At 43.4% G+C, this 18,389-nt stretch overlaps 1 protein-coding gene across 11 annotated transcripts in view; it reads left to right on the top strand.

The window, feature by feature from the left end:
• The window catches only part of KIF1B (kinesin family member 1B), a 142,512-nt gene that overhangs the window by 118,597 nt on the left and 5,526 nt on the right, over positions 1-18,389 (top strand). For all 11 annotated transcript variants that reach the window (XR_012381374.1, XM_025855680.2, XM_073903360.1 and 8 more), the window contains 11 exons: positions 946-1,012; positions 1,830-1,914; positions 4,526-4,631; positions 9,361-9,475; positions 10,334-10,467; positions 11,244-11,305; positions 12,501-12,646; positions 13,048-13,287; positions 14,402-14,473; positions 16,290-16,411; positions 17,976-18,125. Coding sequence is in view for 10 of the 11 variants with exons in the window: in XM_025855680.2 (XP_025711465.1) it covers positions 946-1,012; positions 1,830-1,914; positions 4,526-4,631; positions 9,361-9,475; positions 10,334-10,467; positions 11,244-11,305; positions 12,501-12,646; positions 13,048-13,287; positions 14,402-14,473; positions 16,290-16,411; positions 17,976-18,125 (1,299 nt within the window). In the remaining variant the exon portion in view is untranslated. The remainder of the gene's footprint in view (positions 1-945; positions 1,013-1,829; positions 1,915-4,525; positions 4,632-9,360; positions 9,476-10,333; positions 10,468-11,243; positions 11,306-12,500; positions 12,647-13,047; positions 13,288-14,401; positions 14,474-16,289; positions 16,412-17,975; positions 18,126-18,389) is intronic.

Below are 18,389 nucleotides of genomic sequence, written 5' to 3'. Positions count from 1 at the left end.
GGCACTATTTTGGGTTGGATAACCCTTTGTCATGGGGGGCTGTCCTGTAGGATATTGAGCCACATCCCTGTCCTCTACCTACAAGTTGCCGGTAGCACCTGCCCTCCAGTGTGCCAACCACAAATGTCTTCAGACATTGCAGATCACCCCCAGTTGAGGATTGTTGACCTAGATAAAAATAATCAACATCAGCTTACTTTCTCTGTGTGAGCTGTGTTAGAGTAAGTGGTGAATGTAATTGTTGTTCACAGTTGTCTCTAAAATGCTCTTGGAAAAACACACAGAAAAGATCCCATTCCGAAACAGAGGCAAGGGGCTTTATCAGTTCATTGTAAGGGGTAGGGAATAAATGTTACCCTGATGATCCTCTGTTTATAATGCTGAGTACCGCCATCATGATCAGCTCCCTGGAACACTTTTTGAGTTCCTACTCTGTGTGAGAGTATGGCTGCATCAGTCCTGTATTTAATTGTCAATAGTGACGTTGCTTTAAGAAATTGTACTTTCTGTAGAGAGATCTATAATGTGTTTATAACTTGCATTATGAGGGACACATAGTTACAGTGGTAATAGTGTCTACTGAGTTCCTTGCTTTCTGATTCTTAAAAACTACTAAAATCTGAAACGATCCCTTTCTTCCCTCCTGACACCTCCTGTTGCAGTTGTACATTTATTTATGGCGTATCTGTTAACGCAGGAGGATGGGATGGGGCCGAAGGATGTTACCGTGCTGTGAGCACTTCGGTCTGGTGAGGGTGATGTGGTGTGGATAAGTGAAAAGATTCATTAAATGCAAATGAGTGTGTGATGAAGTGCCCAGATGGCGAGGAAGACAGGAAACAGAGACCATGGGGGATGTAGCAACAGGGAGGACCTTGCGGATGAGGTGGCACTCAGCACAAGCATCCCATCTAACTGCTTTCTTGTGCATTTCTATTTTTATAGGTACATCCCAGCTGTGGTTGACCACACAGCAGGCTTGCCCTGCCAGGGGACGTTTTTGCTCCATCAGGTACTAACGAGGGAGCCAGAGAGGGCCTAGGAAGGATGGACACAGAGCTCTTTCTCTTTCTCTGCTTTTCCTCTTCATTTTAAGTGGATTTGGGGATTGAAGAGACCTTGTCCTTTTTTTTTTCTTTTTTTGTATGTTTGTTTTTTAATTTCGTCCTCAGACCTTGGCTGATATTATACCCTTGCTTATATATATAAATATATTTTAGAAGACCTATTTTGAAAAAGACTTTGTTTTATTCAATTATTATAATTTGTGCAGCTCCCATGTCATTTTAAACAATTTTATTGTCTTATATACAGTTTTCATGTTTGGAAACTGCTTTCACAGTTAAAAGTTCTTAATGGAGATAGAGGATGGAAGTTGCAGTAGACTAAAAATCTGGCCATGAAGTGTAGGTCCCCCTTTTGTAAATCAAAAGTAGATTCAGTCAGTGCTCAACAATGCTTGACTGGCACACCTGGCTGGCTCAATCTGTGGAGTATGTGACTCTGGATCTCAGGGTTATGAGTTCAAGCCCCACATTGGGTGTAGAGATTACTTAAAAATAAAATCTTTAAAAAAAAAATGCTTATAACCCAGGTGCGCATAGGAGCTGAGGGTCTCATATTCTGGGTCATACGATCTGGTCATCTGTTCTTAAAGCCATGTCAGAACCTGGTTCTTCCTCATCCCCTGACCTAAATCCCTCTGTTTAGAGTAACAGTGGGGCGGCGTTTCCCCCTCTCTCCAGACCTCTCCTTGCCCAGCCCTACACCATACAGTTCAGAAGTCATAGATTGTGCCACCTAAACTGCAACCCTGCTCCGTTACCTAGGGCATCCAGCGAAGGATCACAGTGACCATCATCCATGAGAAGGGGAGTGAACTCCATTGGAAGGATGTTCGTGAGCTGGTGGTAGGTGAGTACATTCCATAGGCTGAGGTTGGAGCCAAGCTTTTTCGAGGAACATGGGGAATGTGGGGAAGGAGTACTGGAAAACAGAGAGTGTGGAGAACACGTGTAGTTTGAAACTGCTCTTGTTTCTCAGCCCCCATCGTTAGGGATATGTTATTCAACCAACCTTTATTTTACTCTGTTACCGAATGGTTCTGTGCTAGAGGCTCAGAGAGGCATAAGAGAAGTTTCTGCTCGTTGTGAGCTTGCAGTTTCGTTGAAGAGACAACCTATGGATGTTTAAAACAGTTTGGGGTGCCTGGCTGGCTCAGTTGGTGGAGTATGCAACTCTTCATCTCAACGTCCTGAGTTCAAGCCCCACCCTGGATGTGGAGAGTACTTAAATAAATATATATACTTTAAAAAAAAATAACAAAACAGTTTGATGAGTAAGTGCAAGGGCAAGTGAGAAAGATCTGTGCTGAGAATTAACAGCAAAAAGGATCCGTTTTCATCTGTTTTGTTTTGTTTTCCACACACAGAAACATCTTGAGCAAGAGAGTCAGGAACGTCTCTAACATGCAAATGGCTAGAAAGCCATGGCCAGGGTTGCATGATGAAAAGAAAAAATTGACTAAACCATGTAAGCTTTAGAGTCTAAGGCAGGGTTCTGAATCTTTTATTGCCATGAACCCCTTTGACAGTGGTGAAGCCTCAGAACTATGTTTTTTAAATGTAGAAAATAAAGTACAGTTGACCCTTGCACAACATGAGGTTAGAAGCACAGTTGAATATTCACTTTTAACCTTTGACTCCCCAGAACTTAACTCCTAACAGCCCATTGTTGACCAGAGCCTTCCCAATAACTTAGTCAATTAACACATATTTTGTATGTTATATGTGTTATATACTATATTCTTAAAGTAAGCTAGAGAAAAGAAAATGTTATTAGGAAAATTGTAAGGGGGCACCTGGGTGACTCAGTTGGTTAGGTGTCTGACTCTTGATTTTGGCTCAGGTCTTGATCTCAGGGTCGGGAGACTGAGCCCCGTGTCGGGTGTGCTGGGCTTGGAGCCTGCTTAAGATTCTCTCTCTCCCTCTCCCTCTGCTCCCCTCAGCTCACGCATGTGCGCTCTCTCTCAAAAAAAAAAAAAAAAAAGAAAATACGTTTACAATGCTGAAGTATTTATAGAAAAAAATCTGTGTATACGTGGACCCTTGCCTTTCACACCCAACAACACTCTTGTTCAAGGGTCAACTGTACATAGGATTACAAAGGGAACTAATGGTACTGAAATTTCTCAAATACTAAACGGATTTATAATATAAACTGTTATCTAGGGGCGCCTGGGTGGCTCAGTCCGTTAAGTGTCTGCCTTCGGCTCAGGTCATGATCCCAGGGTCCTGGGATCGAGCCCCATATTGGGCTCCGTGCTCAGCAGGGAGCCTGCTTCTCCCTCTCCCTCTGCCTGCCTGTCTGCCTACTGTGATCTCTCTCTGTCAAATAAATAAATAAAATCTTAAAAAAAAAAACCTGTTATTTATATTAATGCATTAAATGCATTAAAGAAGCAGTGGGTCTGATTTCTGTCATTCAGAGTGTAAGGAATGTCAGGATGTTTTACCTTAGTATGATATGAAAACTTACATGATTTCTGCTGTGGACAAAGTCACAGGTACTGCTGATTTTCCTGTAAATTGTCCCCTCCATTCATAATTGAAGGAAATGCCAGATTTCAGTCAGAGGTTTATGAAAATAAAGTTGTAATTTTTTTTCCCATTTAAGCACATGGACCTCCTGAATTCTATACACAGACCCTTTGAGTATCTATGGACTAGATTAAGAACCCTTAAAAGGGAGATTTTACACTCTTCTGTCTAGGGCAGTGGTTTTCAAGGTTTTTTTTTAATGAACATTTATGTAGTGCTTACTCTGTAACAGGTACATTTCTGAATGCTCAGAAATACTAGTTTATTTAAGATAATAAAACAAACATGTAACGTGGTTATAACAATCATGTGAGGGAAGAATTGTTAATCCCACCTCACAGATGAGGAAACCAAGACTCAGAGAGGTTGAGCAATATGCCTAAGCCTCACAGCCAGAAAGTGTTGAAGCTGAGATTTGAACCCAGGCAGTCCAGCTCCCTAAGCTGTGCTCTTGACCTCTCTGCCATACATCCCCTAGGGTTCCCCTAGTGTTAATTTGAAAACGGTTGTAGGATTTTGAACAAGAAAGTGGTATAATGAAGGTAGTGGCTTAAGAAGTTTATGTAAAGTGAGCATGGGGTGGATTGGAGAGGGGGAGAGGTGAGCAGCCGGGAGGCCAGTGCAGTGGCCATCACAGTGTTCCAGACAGGAAGGGGATGATCTTTGTGAGCAGGCAGTGATATCAGAAATAAAAGTTGAGATGAATATGAGAAACTTTTTGAACAGAGTCAGTCGGGTTTCACAGTGAACTAAATGTGGGAAGTAAGTGGAAGGCGACACGGATTGTGGGAGACCACTCAGTGGTGAGCCACGTGACCTTCCAGCACCTGAAGGTACCTGGGTTTAAAAGTCGGTCTTTGGCTTAATGAATCTCCCTTGTGTTTTTAAGTGTACCCCTCTCCTAGTTTCTTTATTCTTCCTTGTAGGCCGGATCAGGAATAAGGCTGAGGTGGATGAGGCTGCGGTTGATGCCATCCTCTCTCTAAATATTATCTCTGCCAAGTACCTGAAGTCCTCCCACAACTCCAGCAGGTAGGGCCCCTACGCAGCCCAATGAGTCCACCCTCTGGGGGTTGATGCTCCCCCATTAGATTCCTTGTTCACCAGTGACTGCTGTTCAGGTGCAGAAACAAATTCCTTTCTCCCTTCAGACATCCCTTTCCTCCCTGCCCCCCTGCTCTCCAAAAGTAAATAAATAAATAGAGATCAGTGTATGTGGATCAGTTATCTGTATAGAATGAAAATGTTCTGTCCTTTGTGGAGTTAGAGTAGATGTAACAGAGTCTGAGAGACAAGAACAGAAAAAGAAAATGCAGCATGCTACCCAAGGGTTTAAAAGTACAAATTAATTGTTGCTGAGCTAAGTGTTTTCCTATGAAGGGGTTGCTGTGGAGAAAGGTCTGTTGGTCCTGAGTGTCATGGAAACATGCCCTCCCAGGCATAGTGAACGGTCTTGTGTTTAGCTTTGGCCGCTGCCAGCAGAGGCTCCAGGAGTCTCAGTGTTTGCTTTTCATTTTCGTTTACTCATAAAGGTGATAAGTTAATATATATAAACTCTTCTGAACAAGGTTGTCTGCTATAAGTAGTGAATTTTATTTCAAATTTTAAATTAGTTTCCCTTAAAATTCCATTTTGTAATCAAGTGATGACAGTGCATGAAGTCCATAGCCAGTCTGCTTTCCCATGTCTGACTGGAGATAAATCTCCTGGGGCCCCCTTCTGTCCCCAGGAAAGGGGTTATGTCACTGTGCACAGACCCCACTCCTTTATGTGGCAAGGGCTGGGGAGCAGAGGTGGCTGTGTGTTCTGATGTGGCCTTTGCATTACAGGAGGACTTCTGTATACCTCTCTCTGTTCCTGAAAAATGTGCTCACATCTGTGTTGGAAAGAGGGAGAGGAAAAAGGAGACAGAAAGCAGAAACAGGATTAGAAGTTTGGGCCCGGATTAATTTTTTCCCATTGTTTCCTTGTGTTAACAGTTTTGCATAGAAAGAGGGGAAAAAAAGCAACTGTGTGCTTTTTGCCTGTAGGTGGGGCTGCAGGCACTGTGAGAGAGAGGGAAGGAATCTGAGGGTGTGCCGGTAGGGCAGGGGTGGCAGAAGTAAAGAAGCATGCTCTGGCCCTGCCCGATCTATTCCTGGGCAGGATCGTGAAGAATCCTGTTTCTCTGAAGTCAGCATTAAGCCCACATGGTATTCTCTCCAGCTGGACGTTGATAGCAGATATTCAGGTGGCATTCACCATATTTTCTTGGCAACTGTGAGAAATAGATCTTAAATTTCCCTAGAATACTTAGCAAAATACACAGAACAATGATGTTTGGTTGAAATGCTGGTTGCCTACGTTAGAGTAACCTTCAAAAGTCCTTTGATTCATACCCAGCTACGAGTCAGATGCTATAGATTAATTTGGTTTTTGTTATAAGCAGCTTCTTTCACAGGAGAAGTTTAATTAATCAAAAAAGTTGGCTAAAGTCAAGTATAGTAAAAAAGATACGCACGTTAAACATTTTAATTTAAGCTATATAAACGTACATTAATTTGTCAAGCTCTTACTATAGGACCAAGGCCTTTCCTTAAATTGTAGGCTCATTTATTGAACTTCTGATTGTCTTTCTTGCAAAACCATGCCCATAATTCATCATCTGGTTTTTAGTTTGGTGGAACAAGAACTAGAAACCTATGAAGAATCTAAATGCAAAATCCTTTAAACTTTTTATAATTTATCATTAAAATTTTATTATTTGCCCCCCCTTTTTTTTACATTGATCATACCCAAACTTAACAGGTGTTTTTTAACTCAGCATTATCACATCTTTTAAAAACATTCAACTTGGGGTGCCTGGGTGCCAGAGTCGGTTGGGCATCTGACTCTTCATTTTGGATCAGGTCACGAACTCAGGGTCATGAGATCAAGCCCTGTGTCTGACTCTGTGCTGACGGAGAAGCCTGCTTGGGATTCTCTCCCTCTGACCCTCCCCCTGCTCACTCACGCTCTCACTCTCTCACTCTCTCTCTAAATAAATAAAGTTAAACGTAGTTTTCTTTAAAATTTTGTTATTGTTATGTTAATCACCATACATTACATCATTAGTTTTTGATGTAGTGTTCCATGATTCATTGTTTGTGCAAAACACCCAGTGCTCCACGCAGAACGTGCCCTCTTTAATACCCATCACCAGGCTAACCCGTCCCCCCACCCCCCTCCCCTCTAGAACCTTCAGTTTGTTTTTCAGAGTCCATCATCTCTTATGGTTCGTCTCCCCCTCCGATTTACCCCCCTTCATTCTTCCCCTCCTGCTATCTTCTTTTTTTTTTTTTTAAGTTAAACGTAGTTTTGTTTCTCACTAAACAAAAATTCCTTTTGCCCTCATGTTTCATGGATTTGCCTAATACTTTATTAAATTAGATGATTATAATAAGTACAACTGTATAAACAGGTTCAGGACCAAATACTATTGATACTTGATAAGCACAATACTCAACTCTTAGAAACAAACTGTCTGGCGTATGAGATACCACTAGTTTAGGATGCTCAGTGCAAAATGGACATCCTTTTTTATATTAGGAATACAGAGAGCATAAGTTAATTTAGCAAGTTGCTAAGTGGAATTTGGTTAAGAGAGCTTTTGTTCTGTTTGCCTAAGGTTTAATGTTTAAAGTTGAACTTAAAAGAACTGCAGTTTGGGTGTGTGATGTACATTTATCTGTGAGAGCTATTCTGGCGGGCGGATTGGGTGTGTAGCCCACAAGAGCCACTCCTGCTTTTCTTCCCAGTCCTGCTTCTGTGTTACCTAATTGACTTGGTTTTCCTGTCACTCCACAGCAGCTTCCTACCATTTCCAGTACTGAGTCACCTGCAGACAGGTGTTAATAGAGGTGGTGTTCACCATCCCTTCTGTGCCCAGCATTTTCCTTAATTAAATGTCTCAGGAGAGGGACCCATGTCATTGTAAGCTGTCTATCAAATTGTGCCCCATGGAGTTCTCTGTTAATTGTCCACTTGGATTCACTTTGCTTAACAGCAAATTTGTCCTTTTTTATATACTTTTTTCTCTTTTGCTTTTCTCTTTTCCTTTACTTTTTTGTTCCGCAACTTCACTAACAAAAGCCTTTTCTATGTTTTTGCAGGCTCTTTCTTGATAAGGATATTCCTAGGTATTTTCTGTTTGCTTTTTTGCACATGAAGATTCTAGTTTATCAGAATGCTTTATGTCTTATGTTGCTTAGACTACTGTTTTAATTTAGTAGTTTTTCCCCATGCAGACCTAGGATAGAGCAGCACCTTATCCTATACCCTTGTGCCCTGGCTTTTCCTGTTGTGTGTACAGTTTCACATACAGCTTCTTAAGTGATTGGTAGAGCTCTTCTTTTCTCATCCCATTTACTAAACTCTTGTCCATTTTATTCTTATGCATCTTCAGCTTTTCTTCTGCTAGATTACAAATTAGAGTGTTACTCCCCCTCCTTTCATATGGAATCTCAGCCTGGGTCTTCTGTTCTCCTTGTCTGTCCTCTCTGTCAGAAGCTTGAAGGTTTGCTGTTCTGTAGCTTTGCATAATTATTCAGTTTTCTTGGTTTTATCCTGTGAGGTAGTAGAGACCAGTTCGGCTATTTGGGAAGCTGAGGCTGTGAGAAATAGGTTATTTTTAAACATTTCTCTTTCTGCTGTCAGAGCTGCTTGTCTCATCTATTTTCTTCTTTTGGGGTAGAAAAAAATCCTGGTTCAGTAGTGAAGGAAGTCTTTCCCATCTCTCTTCATCTGATTTGGGGAAGTTATTTGTTATAGGAAACTTAGAAAAGACAGCAATAGCAAGGTTACCATTGGGAAGGAGCAAGGAGGAATGTAGAAGGAAGCAAAGTGTGCAGAAAGTCGCTGAACTGGGTGCGAGCCAGTGGTGATGGAACGTGCAGTGTGCAGAGTAGACACTCGTCATGGGGCCGGAGTCGGGGTGGAGGGCACTGCGGGCAGGGCTGGGAGCTGGGCTGTAACTCAGTGCGGTGCTTCGGACGACGCTGCAGAACTGGCGGAACGGATGTCAGGTCAGGCCTGTGGGGCTTTACCAGTAAGAGAAAAGGAAGATATTAGAACAACTTAAAAAACTGTTTCTGGGTGCTTATTAAGTCAAGCTTCTAGTTGTTACTGAAGCGGAAGATTGCTTTTCATGTGGATTTTTTTGAAAAGTAACAAATAGTAGTTAGCCAGCTTTGGTATTAAAATCATTCTTTTACTTAAAACATCAGCTAAGAATAGCCTCCTGTTCTTTTATTTAAAATTAGACTCTGTACTTAAATTATTCTGCCTGTTTTCTCTGTCAGGCCTCCCAGGTGTTTGTGACATTTCGAAGGCACAGCGGAACTGGACTGGGATGTGAAGATAGGATTGCAGGCTCCTGAGGATTTGCTTCCTGTCCTCTTTGTTGACTGCGGAGGCGCTTACTTAGGCTTTCTTCCTTTAGTTTCTGTCCACAGGCAATCTTAATCTCTTTGATTGATCTGTTTTTATGTTTATAGGCAGAGAAGCAGACTTGTCCAGAAAAAAAAAGCATAACTAAGTGCTCCTGGATGGTGGGTGGGGCGAAAGACTGGGGGGCTATCTTTTCCTTCTAGGGGATAAAGGCTCCATCCACCGTGTCATTAAATGATTTCAGTGTATTCCAAGTATTTGTTGGTGTAGGATTCAGTAGTGTTACTGACAGAGTACCTGGACTAAGGTGACTTCACTTCTTCTGGATGGCTCCCTCTTGCCTTTCTGACCTCAGGACCTTCTACCGTTTCGAGGCTGTGTGGGACAGCTCCCTCCATAACTCTCTCCTTCTGAACCGAGTGACGCCCTATGGGGAAAAGATCTACATGACCTTGTCAGCGTACCTAGAGGTGAGGAGACTTTGAACCTAAATCACCACGAATGGCTAGGCCTGAAAAGTGGGCAGATTACCACAAGAAATGAGGAGGAAAGATTCGACTGATTTTTTTGTCAACTGTTTGCTACTGTTGTGATTTTATTAGCTTCTGTTCCTCATCTCTATGTAATCACAAAAATCCTACAACGGGGGGTCTGGCCGGCTCGGTCAGAAGAGCATGCAACTGATCTTGGGGTCGTGAGTTCAAGCCCCATAAGTGGGTGTAGAGATTCCTAAAAAAAAATAATAAATAAACTTGAAGTCATGGCTTCTATTATAACTTCAGTTTTAGTAACCTAATCGCCTTCTTCAAAGAAGATACAATTTAAAAAAAACTTTGCCTCTTGTTTTTGCGGCTGTGGGCAGAACCTAGTAGTGATCAACAGCACAGACCTTGGAACCAGCCTGTCTGAGTTCGGATCCCGGTGCTGCCACTTACTGCCAGCATGTCCTTCCACAGGGGCTCTCTTTGTGCCTCAATTCCCTCATCTCTTAAACAGGAGTAGTAATGATGGCATTTACCTCAGAAAGGTGTAGAGAGATCAGATACAAAAGCATTCGAACAGTGCTTGGCACATAATAGATAATAACTATTAGCCATTATTTCAGAAGAAAGTTTTTTAAAAATTGGGGAAAATAAAGCAGCTGCAAGGACTACAACCTAATCTTGCACACATTATCTGCTGAGCTGCTGTTGAAGTAATTGGTAGAGCTGAAATAAATCTTCCAGCCCCCACCTCTGGGACCAGCTTTCCGACTAAGCTGGTGCACAGAATCCTGCCACAGAGGCTCTGTCTGCATTTAAATGGAGCCCACTCATTTGTGCTTTCAGTTGGATCATTGCATCCAGCCGGCGGTCATCACCAAGGACGTGTGCATGGTCTTCTACTCCCGGGACGCCAAGATCTCACCTCCACGCTCTCTGCGCAGCCTCTTCGGCAGTGGCTACTCAAAGTCACCAGACTCGTAAGTTTCAGAGACAAGTGTAGCTTCCAGCTTGTTTGTCCACTACAGAAGCAGCTGAGCCCTCGGTGTCCGTCGCCTGCTGTTTCAGGGTTGGCTTACAACCTGATACCAGGAGTGCAGTAACTTCAAAGTGTTGGCATTTACTGCAATACTGATGGACACATGAGTGTGTGAAGGAAGGAAGGAGTATTACGTCGTGAGCACTCGCAGAACAATTTTGCAGGGACTAAATGTTCTTTCAGATGTCATTAATTCTAACTGATTACCACTGGGGTTTTCTTCTTTTAAAAAAGATTATTCCTATTTAAGGTATATCAAAATATGCCAAGACTAATACAGGGATTACCTGTGCCTCACTATCCAGCCTAAATAACAAGTGTTACTAATACGTGGAAGGTTTAGTACCCTTCCTAATCACATGCCCCCAAATTTGATGCTCATCGTTTCACTCTAGTCAGACTTTCCCCCTCATCTCTTCTCTTGTGGTAAGGCAGATTTTTATTTTTTATATTTGTATTATAAACTTTTGAGTTTATCATTCAATTTTAGTCCTCCTGTTGAAGTAATTCAAAAGATTGGGATGAAAACAAACTCCTTCTAGGAAAAATATACTTCTTAAGTTCAGAATAAGAAAAGAAATAAGAAATGTCTGTAATTATATTTGAGGGTGGGCTGCAGTCGCTACACAGGAGACAGTGTTTTAAGTAGAAGGAATTGAGATTTTCCTGTTTTTATGCTATAAGAAGTTAAACAGTTGTTTGTTTTAATTCGAATAGCAATCGAGTCACTGGAATTTATGAACTCAGTTTATGCAAAATGGCAGACACGGGTAGTCCAGGTAAGCCTGTATGGATTGGGGAGGTGATAGTTATCTTTGCCTGTGTTTGGAGTATATTATGTCAAAAATCTATCCTACCCATGTAGGATAGATAGAAAACTTTTTAGAAACCAGGTATATTTATTTTATAAGCCAGTTTTTTGGTGGTGATGAGAGTTACCTTTTTCTGAGTTACAACACTATTTGGTTTGTGACCTGCAAAAAACAGTTATAAAATCTGTATTGAACAAAATGTCATGATGTTGCAATATATTATAAAAAAATTTGAGTCTATTAGAATGAATTTGGCTCGGCAAACTTCATAACCATTTCCCTTTCCACATTAGCACCAAAGATACCTTGGCAAAATGTAACTTTATAGGTGCTGTCAAGCTAGAATTCAAAGTTCCTGTGCTCTAGGGAGACAAACGATTAAATTGAATCTGTGCTGTGCCCTTTTTGATGTCTCTCTGGCCAGCTGCTGTTTCTCTAGCTTGGTGGCCTTAAGCAGCCCTTTGCAGTTCTATGTTTATAAGCCGGAACGTGGACAAAAGTCAGGGTTTTTAAAAAACATTTGATTAAGGTGAGTTTGATCATTCATTTTAGAGAACATACACAGAAGAAGGTCAGGTCCCACAGGTAAGATTTAGATTAAAATAAGAATTTGGAGTATGAATCCAAGTCTCAATAGCAGCTAATTATAGTGTCCGGATACATCCTTGAGAAATTTTCTTACTTAAGGTTAATTTGTGTCTTTGATATGTAAAAACAGTACATTTTTTAAAATTAATGGGAAATGATGGGGCTGAAGCTGTCTGTCATCTGCAGTCCCAATTGAGCTCCTGCATGTGGGGTGTGGTTGGGGGTGGAGAGGTGGTCCTTTCTTACTTTTTTCATATGGGTGTATTTTTATATATTTGGAACCATAGGGTACAGACTAGTCAGTCTTTCTATATTTTCATGTAACACAATAACTTGGGCATTTTCTAAAGTTGCATGATAGTCTTCATAGTTATCAAAGAATGTAAAACTCTCTTTTAAAAAAAGAAGTTCAGAGAATTGCTTTGAGGGAAAAGGGATGAATTTTTATTGATAATCAAAATCCCATGTGTCTTGACTGTGTTGGTTTGCCATGTATATGAATTATTAGTTTGTTTTGAGCTAAAAATGCAATCAGAGTTTTCTCTGAAAAAAAAATTATTTCCTCTTGTCTCAGGCATGCAGAGGAGGAGAAGAAAAATCTTGGATACATCTGTGGCCTATGTGCGGGGAGAAGAGAACTTAGCAGGCTGGCGGCCCCGCGGGGACAGTCTCATCCTAGAGCACCAGTGGGAGTTAGAGAAGCTGGAGCTCCTTCACGAGGTATCCAAGGGCAGGAGACGCTCAGATGAACTCTTGAGCACGACTCCCAAAGTATCGGTCACACTCACCTTCTCTGTGTGATCTTGGCTTTTCAGCTTTCAGTTATGATGGAGGCATATTTTGCTTATTAAGATAACGAGCTTTGGGTGCCTGGGTGGCTCAGTTGGTTAGGTGTCCGACTCTTGTTTTCAGCTCAGGTTATGAGATCGAGCCCCACGTCAGGCTCCTTGCTTGGTGGGGAGTCTGCTAAAGATTCTCTGTCCCTTTCAGTCTCCCTCTGCCCCTCCCTACCTTGCTCACATGTGTGCACACTCGCTTTCTCAAACAAATAAATCTTTAAAAAAAGAAAGGAATCTTAACAAGTTTTATGTTTGCTGAGGCATTTGTGTTGATCTTCTTAGGTGGAAAAAACTCGCCACTTCCTGCTGCTGCGTGAGAGACTTGGTGACAGCATCCCCAAGTCCCTGAGTGACTCGTTGTCCCCCAGCCTCAGCAGTGGGACCCTCAGCACCTCCACCAGCATCTCCTCTCAGATCTCTACCACCACCTTTGAAAGCGCCATCACCCCCAGCGAGAGCAGCGGCTACGACTCGACAGACATTGAAAGCCTGGTGGATCGAGAGAAGGAGCTGGCTACCAAGGTGTGAATCCCTTCCTTGTTGCCGAGCATTTTCCCACCGTGAGACTCCCGTGAGCTAGTTTGGATTTTTCGTTTTCATCTTTGAGGGCCTCTGTTTTAAGGCCTGTACTAGCCGTGAAGGTAGAAATAAATAAGACTCCATTTCTACCCTTACTGAACTCACAGGTGACTCGGTGACAAGCATATAATAGAGGTGTGTGTCTGGAGTCTGGGGGAGCCCGAGGAGAGGCCTTCACGGGCCGGTGCTGCTGAGCTGAGCTTGGAAGGCTGCACCAGAGGAAAGCCTCGTAGGCTACACCTTCAGTGCTATGGAATCACATGGAAAAAGTGGGGAGGGGCAGGAGATGGAGTCAGAGACGTGGGGCAGGACCAGATCTTGCAGGGTCTGGAGACTGGACTAGAGTGTAGAGTGTCCTGGGGGTGACGCGGAAATATTTTAAACAGGTGTTTGTGTTTTAGGACGATTGCTGTGGCAGCAAGACAGAGGGTGGGTTTGGGGTGACAGAGCCTAGAGGCACAAAGAGCTCTTTATTGCGGTGCTCCAGATGGTGTGGGTCTCAGCTGAGGCGGGAGGCTGCAGGGAGAAGAGGAAGAGTCTTCATGGAAGAGACTTTGGGGAGGTAGAGTCGGCACTCCTTGTTGCCCAGATGGGGTGGGAGAGGGCAGAGGGGTTGCTGAGGATGACACTCAGGCATATGGTGTCTGGACAACTGGCCCACAGTGGAATATAGAGGCGAGAGGGCTTCTGTGGCATGTTGTTTCAATAACCAAACGGTCTTCTAGTCAGTTTAGAAAAATATGTCCATCCAGAAGTCTCCATGGCTTTTAGTACCAGCACGAATCGGAAGGGGCACTATTGTGTTCTTAAGCACTTCTCATCTGTGGTGTTGGCAGCTATTTGCTTTTGTCCTCTTGAGAATGGCCCTTTTATCCACTTAATTTGTCTTCGTTAGCCATACTCCAAGCTTCCCTTGCTAAATTCTAACTTAATTCTAGAGGTGTTGGGGCAGCACCTGAGCTCCACTGTGGGTGTTAGCCTGTTGTTTTCTCTTCCTGCCTTGCATCCAGGGCTTCATTTAACCATTGAAACTCACACTTTCCTCTCTCTTCCCTAGTGCCTGCAACTTCTCACTCACACCTTCAACCGGGAGTTCAGCCAGGTGCACGGCAGCATCAGTGACTGTAAGGTGAGCAGCTCAGATATCCCGTCCCAGGCTCCCTGCTTTGAGGTGGCTTCAGATGGGTGTAGCTTTGGGTCTGAGGATGTAGGGCATATCTGCTCTTGTATTTATTTAATTTCTCAGAGGCAGAACACAGACTTCTGCAGATAAACGCATCCCCCTGTGTCTCTTAGAGTGTTATCAGATGGGAAACATTTTGGCTTTTCCCCGAATCCCTCGGAGGAGACCCTGTAGGGGCTGGTATGTCACCGTGTGACAGGACACCAGAATCCCTGAGGTTCATGGTGGCATTAAATGTTGTCGCCTTCGGGGCGCCTGGGTGGCTCAGTTGGTTAAGCGACTGCCTTCGGCTCAGGTCATGATCCTGGAGTCCCGGGATCGAGTCCCACATCGGGCTCCCTGCTCGGCAGGGAGTCTGCTTCTCCCTCTGACCCTCTTCCCTCTCGTGCTATCTCTCATTCTCTCTCTCAAATAAATAAAATCTTTAAAAAAAAAAATGTCGCCTTCAACAAAGAATGAGGTGAGCACTTTGAAGAACCTCTGCAGTGCTCATGCAGTTCTAGTCATTGTGACATTTTTTGCTGATCCTCAGACTCCAGCTGCCTAGGTGGCCTTGGCAGCCTTGCTGTTCCTTTCCCCGGGATAGTCTTCCTCCAGAAGTGCCCATGATTGGTGCCCTTATCATGTCCATTTTTTGGCTCAAAAATGAACTCCTTGGCCCCCTCTGTAAAGGCAGCAGCTCTCTGAAGCTGTGTCTGACCTCTCTCCCTGCTTTAGTTTTTGCTGTAGCCCTTCCCATTACCTTATGCTTTGTGTTATTGACGTGTAGTTGACACACGGTGTTAAATTAGCTCCAGGCGTAAAACACAGTGATTGAACAGTTCTGTACCTCACCCAGGGCTCACCACACGATAAGTATTGTTCCCATCTGTCACTACACGACCTTATTACAGTGTTATTGACTGCATTCCCGATGCTGTACTTCTCATCTCCGTGACTTACTTATTTTATAACTCGACGTCGTACCTCTTCATCCCCTTCATCTGTTTCCCCCATCCCCCCACCGGTCTCCCCTCAGTTTGTTTCCTCTATTTAAAAGTCTGGTTTTTTGCTTGGTTTTGTTTCTGTTTTTTAGGTTCCACATATAAGTAAAATCATATGGTATTTGTCTTTCTCGGTCATATTTCACTTAGCGTAATACCCTCTGGGTCCATCCATCTTGTCGCAAATGGCAAGGTCTCATTCCTTTTTATGGCTGAATGATATTCCATTTTGAATATAGACCATCTTCTTTATCCATTCATCTTATCAGTGGACACTTGAGTTGCTTTCATATCTTGGCTCTTGTGGGTAATGCTGCAGTGAAGGTAGGTGTGTGTATGTCTTTTTGAGTTAGTATTTTCATTTTCTTTGGGTAAACCCCCAGAAGTAGAATTACTGGATTTTAGGACTACCTGACACTTTGCAAAGTGTCTGTTGATTTGTTTGTTGTCTGCCTTCTCCACTTAGAACGTAAGCTCCAGGAGGGCAGGGCTTCTGCCATATTCTTAGAATAGTGCCTGTTGTTCTAAATACTGGGCTCATAGGGATAGGCTCATTTAATTAATGCAGGACAGTCACAAAATAAAAAGCCAGCCTTGCCTCTTTTGTAAATGATTCCTAATGTGACATTCAGGTCATAAAGTATTTATAAGTCGTTTTCTTGAATAACCTAGAGCAGCAGATTTACGAATGTGAGGTTACTGGCTGTCAGAGCTCCTCGTTGCAGAGGTATTTTGGGTTTTCAGCTGAATCTCACTTGCTGTCTCCTGTTTGCCTCCAGTTGTCTGATATCTCTCCTATCGGACGGGATCCCTCTGTGTCCAGTTTCAGCAGTGCGACCCTCACTCCCTCCTCCACCTGCCCTTCTCTGGTAGAGGCTAGGAGCAACTCTCTGGATCAGAAGTAAGTACCCTAGTTTACTTTAAAAAAAAATAATCATAATTAAAAGAGGCACCTGGCCAGCTCAGTTGGTGGAGGATGCAACTCTTGACCTCGGGGTCTTGAGTTCAAGCCCCACATTGGTGGTAATGATTACAATACATACGTACATACAAAAGAAAGAAGCTGCAAGTACCCAGACTTCACTGAGAAAAGCTAGCCTAAGAACCAAAGAAACGCCAGCCTTCCTCTAGCTCAGTGGTTCTCTGCTGAGGGCGGGACCATCTATCTTGACAGCACTCAGAAGTATGTGGGAGCCTTTTCTGGGTATCACAGTCCCAGGGAGATGCTCCTGTACCTTCTAACACCATGTCTCACCAACTTTCTGCAAGAAAACCCTTGGTTCCTCTTCGGAATCCCTCCCCTGCTCATTTTGGCCTTCCATTCCCACTCCTGTTTGGTTCCCCGGTCATACCAGACAGAGCAAGTCCCATCTTGGGGAAAACAGTTTAAAACTAGTTTGGAAAATATATTTTGATGGCACAATGAAACATATTGGTAAGAATAATAGAGACAAATGTAGTCTAGATCCCATGAATTCATCACTGTAATCACTTGTTTGTGACTCACCATCACACTCCCGGGCCCGTCTCCGTTCGTTGTGCTCACCTGTCAGAACCCACCTGGGTGTTGGCCAGCTGTCTGTCTTAGTGTACCAACATGGCGACAGTTGAGTGTGGCTGAGAAAGTAACACATCCAGGTAATTGAATTAATTTGTGATGTCATCAACCGTAACATTATTTTATGTGCCACTACGAAAGAAGAAAGCACTGCCAACCAAAATGTGACGTGTGTCATCAGTTGTAAGATGCATCCCAACTTGAGAAATGGTGAAGTATTAAAAGATGGTCTTTTTAGAGTTGGTGGGATACAATTCATCAGGCTAAGCTGCTCTACGATAACCTGTGGTGCAGAGCGTAGGAGCTCCTGCTCACGTCATGGTCCCGGCTGCTCTCAGTCGGCGGTCGTTTGGGAAGCCAGCTTCTTCCCACTTGTTTACTTTCTCTGCCAGCCCCCTATGGCAGTGGTTCTCAGATGTCAGTGCACACCAGCGTCACCTGGAAGGCTTGTTAAAGTACAGGTGGCTGAACTCCACCCATCATTTCTGACTCCGTAGGTCTGTGTTGGAGCCCAAGAATTTGAATTTTTAACAAGTTTCCAGGTGAAGTTGATTCTGCTGGTCAGGGATTACACTTTGAGAACCACTGCCCTAGTTGTGGCCTTGAAACGAAATAGAAACATGGAAGGGAATGGAGTTCATGCCCCAGACGCTTCTGTTCAGAGGGCTTCAGAGTAGGAAGAGGGACTGCGGGCCTTGGTGACTTTGGTAACTTCTAAAGGATGACCGCAGTTGAAGTTGGAATTAACTTTCTGACACCCGCTTGTCTTAGCTGAGCTCTCTGAAACTGATGTTTGCAAGGCCCCTGCTCTTAAGGAGAGGGCTTGTTCCTCCTGGTGAGAGGATTGTACACATTATGCATTGACCTTGCTGAAGCTCCTATTACCCCTAACCTTTCTCTTTTAAAGGACCCCAGAAGCCAATTCCCGGGCCTCTAGTCCCTGCCCAGAATTTGAACAGTTTCAGATCGTCCCAACTGTGGAAACACCTTATTTGGCCCGAGCAGGAAAAAATGAATTTCTCAATCTTGTTCCAGATATTGAAGAAATTAGACCAGGGTGAGTACTGTATTGACCAGGGATGCCAGGTATAAAAGACAAATCACAGTAATTTACTCTCTGCTCTTGTACTTGAGGTGAATATTATTGTCTAATATCAGTGGAATCTGGGATAAAGAGCCAGGCTGGGTTCCTGCTGCACTTGTGCCCTGTCAGGCATCTCCACCACACCACAGTATGCTGTGGGGGCAGTACTTTGTGCTCTGTTGCTATGTTAATTTAGCAGAGAAGATTCTCGGCCAAACAGATCTTTTGCGTTTTGTT

Source organism: Callorhinus ursinus, unplaced genomic scaffold (genome assembly GCF_003265705.2).
Source record: "Callorhinus ursinus isolate GAN/ISIS: 27379988/994484 unplaced genomic scaffold, GSC_fseal_2.0 scaffold18, whole genome shotgun sequence".
NCBI classification, from domain to species: Eukaryota; Metazoa; Chordata; class Mammalia; order Carnivora; family Otariidae; genus Callorhinus; species Callorhinus ursinus.
Note: the sequence above shows the minus strand (reverse complement) of the source record. Positions and strands in the feature narration are given on the sequence as shown.